Source organism: Petromyzon marinus, unplaced genomic scaffold (assembly GCF_048934315.1).
Source record: "Petromyzon marinus isolate PM22_M1 ecotype Great Lakes invasive population unplaced genomic scaffold, UKy_Petmar_22M1.pri1.0 PM_G_Scaffold_11, whole genome shotgun sequence".
NCBI classification, from domain to species: Eukaryota; Metazoa; Chordata; class Hyperoartia; order Petromyzontiformes; family Petromyzontidae; genus Petromyzon; species Petromyzon marinus.
The window spans coordinates 720,247-731,690 of NW_027422662.1; the positions used below are offsets into that span (position 1 = coordinate 720,247).

At 44.3% G+C, this 11,444-nt stretch overlaps 1 protein-coding gene across 1 annotated transcript; it reads left to right on the forward strand.

Annotated features, from left to right (window-relative positions):
* The first annotated feature begins 707 nt into the window (after positions 1-707).
* LOC142908955 (uncharacterized) lies at positions 708-9,565 on the forward strand. Its single transcript, XM_076059637.1, has 2 exons — positions 708-731; positions 7,422-9,565. The coding sequence occupies exons 1-2, from the start codon at positions 708-710 to the stop codon at positions 8,169-8,171; spliced, it is 774 nt and encodes a 257-aa protein (XP_075915752.1). The 3' UTR covers positions 8,172-9,565.
* Positions 9,566-11,444: the final 1,879 nt, after the last annotated feature.

Consider the following 11,444-nt stretch of genomic DNA (forward strand, 5'->3'; position numbering starts at 1 on the left):
GTACACACAATTCTAGATTTAAAGCTTTCGTGACTGCTAGGATCCATACTCTTTGGTTCTATTCTATTAACAGACAATGGGACAAGAAGTCGCAACTCATCGAGACGCTGACCTTCCTCAAAAGATGCCGCGATCACAAGCTTAAAGGTCGTGATCTAAGCGTGGCTTCTCTCACTCCAGCGCTCTCCTCCAGGCAGTCTCGTCCCTTCACCTGATGAAGGCCGCTTGTGTTGTGGCCGAAACGTCGTGATTTTTATTTTATTTTCACCTACGTGACTTTACCCAATAGAACCAAAGAGTATAGTGTACACACACACAGTGTATACACACAGTGTACACACACACAAATGTACACACACACGCAGTGTACACACAATGTACACACATCTTCTTTGGTTCTTTCGGTAAAGTCACGTAGAATGATAATAAAATAATAAATTGATAAAATAAAATAACACAATAATATTCTCACGACGTTTCGGCCACAACACAAGCGGCCTTCATCAGGTGAAGGGGCGAGACTGTCTGGTAGGACAGCGCTGGAGTGAAAGAGCCACGTTCAGATACGGCCTTTAAGCTGTGTGAGAGGAACAAAGCGCCTTGACAAAGGAATTAGCATATAATTTAGCATTGAAATGGCTGAATGATTAGCTTGTGACTGGTCACAGAAATAGCTATGTTAAAAGTTGAAGCATACACACCCGCAGATGCACCCATTGTTAACGGAATTAGCATAGAATTTAGCATTGAAATAGCTAAGTTAAGGCATACACATCTTGACAATGGAATTAGCATAGAATTTAGCATTGAGATAGCTGAGTGATTAGCTTGTACCTGCTGCAGAGATAGAGCTTGTACCTGCTGTAGAAATAGCTACGTTAAAGTCAGAGCATACACATTCACCGAGGCCCTTAGTACAAATCAAACAGGAGAATTTAGCATTGAAATAACTAGGCGAATCCAGCATTGAAACAACTGAGTGATTAGCTAGTGACTGGTCACAGAAATGACTACACATCTGAGCTATTCACAGTACTATATAGTGAACCAATAAAAACTAAAATATAAATTTCCTTCATGTTATTAATAAACTCTATATTCTCCAATCAGCTAAGCTACCAACAATAAGTCGTTATATATCACAATGCTATATGGCGAAAAAATGGGTGGATTCTTACCCTCAAATTTCAGCACCACGGATAGCTGCGGGCCCCGTTCAGACGGACGAGTTCGTCCATGGTCGGAACAGAGGAGGGGGAGAGAGACAGCTGCGAGGCCTTAGTATGCTCCATGTTGTAAAACTATACCATTAACCGTGGTGTGAGAGGTATTAAGAGGCAATGCTGGCGAAAGAGCTGCGGTCTGAAGGTCATCGTAAAAATACAATTAATTAAGAACAGAAATGATTTAAAACATCTTTCCAGTGGTTACTAAGCCTGAATCCATCTTCTCGGTTGAAATTGTCTCTGTGCTTGTATATGTGAATGGCCTCATGAACGAATCTCTCATGGTAGCCGGTTGGTTTGCAAAGAACCTCCGTCTTGGAGAAGTCAATGTCATGTGAGCCCACTGAATTATAACAGTGATCTGCCACGGCAGAGGAGTTCGTCCTACCGTGTTTCAAGTCTGCTTTGTGTTCGCGGATGCGGTCCGAGATATGTCTTTTGGTTTCTCCAATGTAGCTACTACCACAGAGGCACTTTAGTTTGTAAACGCCCGGGTACTGTATGTCTGGAACAGCATCTTTTACAGATGGAACTAAATCACGGATTTTATGTACTGTGTTGAATCGGACCTGGATCTTGTGTTTGTTCAGGATTTTGGAGATCTTTAAAGTGACCCCTGCAATGTAGGGTAAGGTGATGGTTTTGAGTGGCTCCACAAGAGGATCCTTCTTCATGACTGGAGTGATGGCTTTGCGGATTGTGTAGTCGGAGTAGCCATTAGCCCTGAGAGCCTGGTGTACGTGCTTGAGTTTACTGGTAATGTTCCTGGTCGGAAATGCATTGGGCTCTATGGTATAGAGTCTTGATGAGGGAGTTCTTCTGGGATGGATGGTGGTGGGAATCCGGTTTCAAGTAAGCATCTGTATGGGTAGCTTTCCTGTAGACAGAGTGGCTCATTGAACCATCATGTCTTCTTTTAATTAAGACATCCAAAAAGGGTAGTTTGCCATCTTTTTCGACCTCCATGGTAAATCTGATGGCTGGGTGTATGGAATTGATGTGGTCGCGGAATTGGTCTAGAGCAGGCTGGCCATGTGGCCAGATGACAAAGGTGTCATCAACGTACCTCTTCCATAAGGTCGGGCGTAGAGTGGCAGTCTGGATGGCGTCAGTTTCAAATTTTTCCATGAATACGTTGGCTACAACCGGAGATAGGGGGGAGCCCATTGGGGTGCCCTCAGTTTGTTTGTAGAACGTTCCATTCCAGGTGAAGTAAGTGTTGGTTAAGCAATGTCTCACCAGGGGGGGTACATCAGTATGCAGTCCTTGATGAACCAGGTCTTCAATGATAGCGATGGTGTCAGGTACCGGGACTTTGGTGAACAAGGACACCACATCAAAACTGACAAGCAGGTCGTTTGGGGACAGGGAAATGCCTTTGATTGTCGATACCAGGTGACTAGAATTTAGTACCGCAGAGGTGGTTTTTCCAGTGAAAGGTCGCAGTATATCAGCAAGAAAACGTGCCAGTTTGTAGGTGGGGGAGCTGATAGTAGAGACGATGGGACGAAGGGGTGTATCTTCTTTGTGTATCTTTGGAAGGCCATATAATCTTGGTGGTCTGGCAGCAGAGGGCTTCAACGAGAACTGTTTGATCTCATCAATTAATGCTGTTGAATCAGAGATGATTTTGTTCGTTTTTGTGACCAGGCTGTTGGTGGGATCTCTTTTTATTTTTGTGTAGCTGCCATCGTTGAGGAGTTCTCTAATTTTGTTGTTATATTCTGTTTTGTCCATGATGACAGTGGCATTGCCTTTGTTGGCTGAGAGGACGACAATATCATCCCTATTTTTTAATTGAGATAATTCAAAACGTTCGTCTTTGCTGATCTTGCTGGGTGGCAACTTAGCGTTTTTGAGGGTTGCTGCGATTTCAGATCTTGCTACGTCTGCAGAGATGTGACTCAAGCCCTTGAGTGCAACGTCGACATGGGCAATGATATCATTAACCGGTAAGTGTCTCGGTGTGACAGCAAAGTTTAGACCTTTAGCTAAAACGGATTTCAGACCATCAGAAATGGAACTGTTACTGCGATTAATTACGACTTTGTTGACGTCTATCTTTTCCTGAACAAACACAAGATCCAGGTCCGATTCAACACAGTACATAAAATCCGTGATTGAGTTCCATCTGTAAAAGATACTGTTCCAGACATACAGTACCCGGGCGTTTACAAACTAAAGTGCCTCTGTGGTAGTAGCTACATTGGAGAAACCAAAAGACATATCTCGGACCGCATCCGCGAACACAAAGCAGACTTGAAACACGGTAGGACGAACTCCTCTGCCGTGGCAGATCACTGTTATAATTCAGTGGGCTCACATGACATTGACTTCTCCAAGACGGAGGTTCTTTGCAAACCAACCGGCTACCATGAGAGATTCGTTCATGAGGCCATTCACATATACAAGCACAGAGACAATTTCAACCGAGAAGATGAATTCAGGCTTAGTAACCACTGGAAAGATGTTTTAAATCATTTCTGTTCTTAATTAATTGTATTTTTACGATGACCTTCAGACCGCAGCTCTTTCGCCAGCATTGCCTCTTAATACCTCTCACACCACGGTTAATGGTATAGTTTTACAACATGGAGCATACTAGGGCCTCGCAGCTGTCTCTCTCCCCCTCCTCTGTTCCGACCATGGACGAACTCGTCCGTCTGAACGGGGCCCGTAGCTATCCGTGGTACTGAAATTTGAGGGTAAGAATCCACCTATTTTTACGCCATATAGCATTGTGATATATAACGACTTATTGTTGGTAGCTTAGCTGATTGGAGAATATAGAGTTTATTGATAACATGAAGGAAATTTATATTTTAGTTTTTATTGGTTCACTATATAGTACTGTGAATAGCTCAGATGTGTAGTCATTTCTGTGACCAGTCACTAGCTAATCACTCAGTTGTTTCAATGCTGGATTCGCCTAGTTATTTCAATGATAAATTCTCCTGTTTGATTTGTACTAAGGGCCTCGGTGAATGTGTATGCTCTGACTTTAACGTAGCTATTTCTACAGCAGGTACAAGCTCTATCTCTGCAGCAGGTACAAGCTAATCACTCAGCTATCTCAATGCTAAATTCTATGCTAATTCCATTGTCAAGATGTGTATGCCTTAACTTAGCTATTTCAATGCTAAATTCTATGCTAATTCCGTTAACAATGGGTGCCTCTGCGGGTGTGTATGCTTCAACTTTTAACATAGCTATTTCTGTGACCAGTCACAAGCTAATCATTCAGCCATTTCAATGCTAAATTATATGCTAATTCCTTTGTCAAGGCGCTTTGTTCCTCTCACACAGCTTAAAGGCCGTATCTGAACGTGGCTTTCACTCCAGCGCTGTCCTACCAGCCAGTCTCGCCCCCTTCACCTGATGAAGGCCGCTTGTGTTGTGGCCGAAACGTCGTGAGAATATTATTGTTATTTTATTTTATCAATTTATTATTTTATTATCATTCTACGTGACTTTACCGAAAGAACCAAAGAAGATGAATCATTGCAGTCACGTAAGCTTTAAATCGAAATGTACACACAGTACACACACACACATTGTACACACACAGTGTACACACACACAGTGTACACACACACAGTGTAAACACACACAGTGTATACACATAGTGTACACACAGTGTACACACACACAGTGTACACACACACAGTGACACACAGTGTGCACACGCAGTGTACACACACACAGTGACACACACACAGTGACATAGTGACACACACACAGTGTACACACACACAGTGTATACACAATAATGTCCACGTTGTTGCTGAGCTCACACACCAAAGGGAGGGAGCAATGGAAAATGAATCTAATTCAACTTTAAACTCCAACTCTGTGACGTCACCACTCTGCATTACTTCATTGGCGTGAAACACCAGGGGGAGGTGTACCTCGCTAGTGACGTCATGTCACCACGGTATTCACCCCTCCCCCGTCCACCGCGCTCTTGAGCGTGACGTCACCTCCGTTTGTGTCACTGCCGATATCGTTCCAGTGGCAATCCTTATTTGGGCAAAGCTACGCCCAGTGACTGGTAGCTCATTAACATAATGTTTCTGTTAAAGCCGTCGCGAGTTTATTGCGACGGGTTCAGCGCCCACGCCCCCATCGCTCGACATATGGGCCGGCCTCATTAACATAATTTATTCAGTTACAGAGCCGCTCGTTGGAGGGAAGTGACGTCATACTACTTCCTGCTGTCGCGAGGCAACAGGAAGCTGCCGTGTGCGCGCTTGCACTGAAATCCGAGGTGAGAAATTCTCATCGTTGTCGTGGTGGTGGTTGTGGTGGTTGTTGTTTACCAAGGTAGAGCCTCGCTCTCTCGTAGGGATGTCAGTTGAGTAGCAGCGAGCATGGGAATCGATGTCCAGGTTGGAACTTTACAACGCGGGGCCTAGCCACGCGGGGCCTTGCCTCCTGCCCTCGCCTGATTGCATTCACTTTAATTATCTCGCTTAAGTTTAATTTGTCTTCACCCGGCTCGCCACTTTGTAACTTTGTTTTATTGTCAATATTCACGCAGTTTTTATTTTCTTTTGTTAGCAGGCCAAGCCCGCTTGAGCTGCTATACCGCTCTTGTTATCAGAAGCGACCTGCCCACAACAACACAAGGTGAGGCTTTGTCAACGTGTGTGAATGTTTTGACTTAAAACTTTGGTGACTGCAGGAATTAATATTCTTGGTTCTTTCGGTAAAGTCACGTAGATAGAAAATAAAATAATAAAAAAATAAAAAAAATAAAATAAAGCAATAAACCCACGACGTTTCAATCGCAACAAAAGTGGTCTTTATCTTATTAAATTTAATCTGTTATTTTTATTTTCTATCTACGTGACTTTACTGAAAGATCCAACAATACGTGTGTCAATGTATCTATCGGTCAAAGACGCTAAGCGCGTGCCGCTGTTGACTCTGAATGTGTGGAGGGGAACACCTTCACCACGGGGAGAGAGAGACAGAGACACGGATAGCCTCGGCTATGTTGATTGATCCTCGATTCATTACTTGGTGGAGTGAGGAAGAATTAATGCTGAGCAGATGAAGGTGGCCAGGCATGGTTCTGGTCACACCACCACCTGTTTACCCATGGCAGTGTGTGACAGTGTCAAGTTTGTGTTTGAAGTAAAGTCTATTGACTCTGTTGAACACGGAGGTTATATCAAAACAATAGTTTATTTTTGTTTTCCTCTGGAACTCTTCATAAGAATGGAAACAGGAGGTGAACACAGCACACACATTCAGCTGAAGTCGGAACTGTTCATCCCAGCATTCAAGGACATCTGAGCCTGGATTCACACCTCTAAGTTGCGATTGAACGTTAATTTATGCATTTCTGCATATCACAAATAGTATTGTTTTCAACACCCTTTGCTATGTCAGCTGAATTTAGCTTTCATAAATATTCCTTTTGTAGTCAGACAGCCGATATTGTGTGCTTAGAGTTTTGGGTTAACATTCATCTTGAAGATATGAAGGCTTCCAGGCATATTAATGACATTTGCCCTCTCATTGTGTGCCATAACAGCCCGTGGAGAGAAACCCTTCAGGTGCACTCTGTGCGGGAAGGCGTTTGCAGATTCATCAAATCTGATTCATTTGGGAAACTTTTTCACTACATCATGAATATATTAATAAGTATAGACGTGTAAGTCACGTGTGCATTCCTCTGTGCCTGACGTGTAGATGGTGTGGATATTCTTTTTTTCTGTCTGCAGCTGACGCTTCCTCTGCAGAATTGGTCTGATGGAGCAAAGGCAGTCAGCACAGCTCGGTACGACAAGTCAACATTGCGACCAGCGTGCATACAGCACGGACCGGACTGGAAATTTGACACGGCACCAGAGAAGTCACACAGGAGTGAAACCCTTCAAGTGCACTGTGTGTAACAAGGCATTTGCATGGCCATCAGTTCTTCAGACCCACCAGAGAACACACACGGGAGAGAAACCCTTCAGGTGCACTCTGTGCGGGAAGGCATTTGCACAGTCACCACATCTTAAAGTACACCAGAGAACACACACGGGAGAGAAACCCTTCAAGTGCAGTGTGTGTGGGAAGACATTTTCAGATTCATCTGCTCTTGTAAAACACCAGAGAACACACACGGGAGAGAAACCCTTCAGGTGCAGTGTGTGTGGAATGGCGTTTACACAGTCATATAATCTCATATTACACTAGAGAACACACACGGGAGAGAAACCCTTCCAGTGCAGTGTGTGTGGGAAGGCATTTTCAGATTCATCTCCTCTTAAAAAACACCAGAGAACACACACGGGAGATAAACCCTTCAAGTGCAGTGTGTGTGGGAAGACATTTTCAGATTCATGTAATCTTGTAATACACCAGAGAACACACACGGGAGAGAAACCCTTCAAGTGCACTCTGTGCGGGAAAGCGTTTGCACAGTCACCACATCTTAAAGTACACCAGAGAACACACACGGGAGAGAAACCCTTCAAGTGCAGTGTGTGCGTGAAGGCATTTGCACATTCATCAAATCTTCAAGTACACCAGCGAACACAGAAGCATCAGAAGATCCACAAGGAGAGGAGTTTGAAATCAGCTTGTGAAAGTCAAAGTGCCGCAATGAGCCCATCCCTCATGAAACAAGAACCGGAAGAAAATCCCAGCTTGGACACTTTTAAAGGTATCGAGGTGAAATATGAAGAGGTGATGGTGAAGAGCGAAGACGTGATGGTGAAAAGGGAAGAGGTGATGGTGAAGAGGGAAGAAGTGAAGGTGAAATGTGAAGATGAAGATGAAACTCCAAAATGGGACCTTCACATCGATGGAGGCAACGTGAAGCAGGAGGAGAATTCTGACTGTGAGGCAGAGCGAGGCAACTCCCAGCAGTTTGTGGAAGTGGAGGTGTGGGTGGACTTCCTCCGAGACAATCCAAAGTCAAGTGTAGACACGGTAGGTGTGTAAGCCAGAGACAATGTCGCTACAATAGATGCACCTTTGTCACAGGCCTTTAATGAAAAGAATGCGAAGTTGAACACTCAATTCCTAGGTTCAACCTGCAGAGTAAGAGCGAGCGGCCAGTCTTTGTGGACCTGTGGGTTGGGTCAATCTCTCACCAGGAGCGAGAGCCAATAAGCTCCCAAGCTTTCACGATGTTCTCATGATAATTGCTTTTACGCTTTGCTCGCTTAATCGCCTCGGCAACTCGGAGTTTTGTGTCGTACCTCGTCTGAAACACTCAAAGAGCATCCCCAAGTAGCAGCTGCCCCTGTGTGGCACAAGGTGGTGGCCCTGCACTGGTCTGCATGTGGACAAGAGCCTGTCAGTAGGGGACGATGATTGATGTGTCATCTCAGTTGTGTAGTTTGTAGGCAATCTTGATTCGAAGCTTTCGTGACTGCAGGAATCCATACATAACAGATCACGGCGTTTAGATTGCAACACGAACAATCGTCATCAGGTGGGACAACCACAGCAATAGAAACTGCTGAAGTAGTAGGCGCCTACTCCAACAGTTTCTTCTTCTTGCTGCTGTGCTTGTCCCACCTGATGACGATTGCTTGTGTTGTCATCGAAACGCCGTGATCTATTATTTGTAGGCAATGTTTAGAATTTGTTACATTTTGACCCAGGCGCCAGCATGCAACGGCCTACTCGTTTTGAATGACACAACAATAGTACGGTGTACATACACTGTTAAGCAGACGGTGCGTATTTGTTAAATAACTTCTTGTTAATACGATGTAATGTGATGCAGTCAATTTCGCTGCAGTAATTCAATGTTAATATTCCCGTCAATGATTTAGAATGAATACTTGTCTGATTGTGCGCGTGCATGTAACATTTTGTATGAGGAACAAACATTGAATAAGTGATGTTAGGACAAAATGTGTGTGTGTTTGGAAGTAACCTGTAAAGAGAACTCGGGTGAGACCCGTTGTTCTTGTGATACAGGTCAAACGGTACTTTTGTGTTTCACGAAGCGTCTGCCTCTGGAGCAACTCATTGTCTTTGAAATAGGGAGCACGCTCGGATCATTGATGTTACAAGGCATACCACTTGAAAGTTACACGTATAGGAGGAGGTTCATTCTCTACAACACGAATTGTAGTTTTGTCTTACGTGTTGACGTAGATTTTGTCTAACTGGGACTAGAAATGGTCCTTGCTGATTGACGTGTGGATGTTCGTACTTATCGGTTGAAGCAAACCCCACTGCTGTTGTTGAGACGCTGTGCACCAATAAGGGTCCAACATATTGACGGCCTTCAGGCCAGGAAAGTACCCCATGCTCCGTTTTGAAGTTTTAAAATGAAACATCTTTGAATTGTGTTATGTTTTGAATTAGATGATTTTATTTCTTCATTAAAAGCTTGTATCAATTTACATCTGGAAGACTTCATTGAAAAGGACATTTCATGTGAATTTTCTCTCGTCATTAAGTAGATGGCCTTGCCGGGGGTTTGGTTCAATGCGGACACAAACAGTGTATACACACAGAGTACACACACAGTGTACACACACACAGTGTACACACACACAGTATACAGTGTACACACAGTGTACACAGTGTACACACACACTGTACACACAGTGTACATACAGTATATACACAGTGTACACAGGGTACACTGTATATACACAAAGTGTACACAGGGTACACACACAGTGTATATATACACACAGTGTACACACACACAGTGACACAGCGACACAGCGACACAGTGTCACACAGTGACACAGTGTATACACAGTGTACACACACACAGTGTACACACACAGTGTACACACATACACAGTGTACACACACAGTGTACACACACAGTGTACACACACACACACAGTGTATACACAATAATGTCCACGTTGTTGCTGAGCTCACACACCCAAGGGAGGGAGCAATGAAAAATGAATCTAAATCAACTCCAACTCTGTGACGTCACCACTCTGCATTACTTCATCGGCGTGAAACGCCAAAGGGAGGTGTACCTCGCTAGTGACGTCATGTCACCAAGGTATTCACCCCGACCCCCGTCCACCGCGCTCTTGAGCGTGACGTCACCTCCGCTCTGGTCACTGCCGATATCGTTCCAGTGGCAATCCTTATTTGGGCAAACCTACGCCCAGTGACTGGTGGCTCATTAACGCACAGTTTATTGCGACGGTTTCTGCGCCCACGCCCCCATCCCTCGACTTATGGGCCGGCCTCATTAACATAATTTATTCAGTTACGGAGCCGCTCGTGGGAGGAAAGTGACGTCATACTACTTCCTGCTGTCGCGAGGTAACAGGAAGCTGCCGTGTGCGCGCTTGCACTGAAATCCGAGGTGAGAAATTCTCATCGTTGTGGTGGTGGTGGTTGTGGTGGTTGTTGTTTACCAAGGTAGAGCCTCTCTCTCGTAGGGATGTCAGTTGAGTAGCAGCGAGCATGGGAATCGATGTCCAGGTTGGAACTTTACAACGCGGGGCCTAGCCACGCGGGGCCTTGCCTCCTGCCCTCACCTGATTGCATTCACTTTAATTATCTCGCTTTAAGTTTAATGTGTCTTCACCCGGCTCGCCACTTTGAAACTTTGTTTTATTTTTTGATTTAAAGCTTTCGTGACTGCAGTAATTCATATTCTTAGTTTTTTCGGTAAAGTCACGTTGAAGAGAAACAACAAAATAACAAGCCCGCTTGAGCTGCTATACCGCTCTTGTTATCAGAAGCGACCTGCCCACAACAACACAAGGTGAGGCTTTGTCAACGTGTGTGAATGTTTTGACTTAAAACTTTGGTGAGTGTAGGAATTAATATTCTTGGTTTATTCGGTAAAGTCACGTAGATAGAAAATAAAATAATAAAAATAAATGAAAAATATTTCTTTTAAAATAAAGCAAAAAACCCCCGACGTTTCGATCTCAACACAAGTGGTCTTTATCTTTATTAAATTTAATCTGTTATTTTTATTTTCTATCTACGTGACTTAACTGAAAGAACCAACAATACGTGCGTCAATGTCTATCGGTCAAAGTCGCTAAGCGCGTGCCGCTGTTGACTCTGAATGTGTGGAGGGGAACACCTTCACCACGGGGAGAGAGAGAGACAGAGACACGGATAGCCTCGGCTATGTTGATTGATCCTCGATTCATTACTTGGTGGAGTGAGGAAGAATTAATGCTGAGCAGATGAAGGTGGCCAGGCATGGTTCTGGTCACACCACCACCTGTTTACCCATGGCAGTGTGTGACAGTGTCA

What these genes read in the sequence shown, in the direction of transcription:
- LOC142908955 (XM_076059637.1), top strand. Translation starts at nt 708, where the DNA reads ATGCACCCATTGTTAACGGAATTA. An exon ending in ACCCATTGTTAACGGAATTA is followed by an intron (nt 732 to 7,421) that starts GCATAGAATTTA and finishes ATATTACACTAG; the next exon opens with AGAACACACACGGGAGAGAA.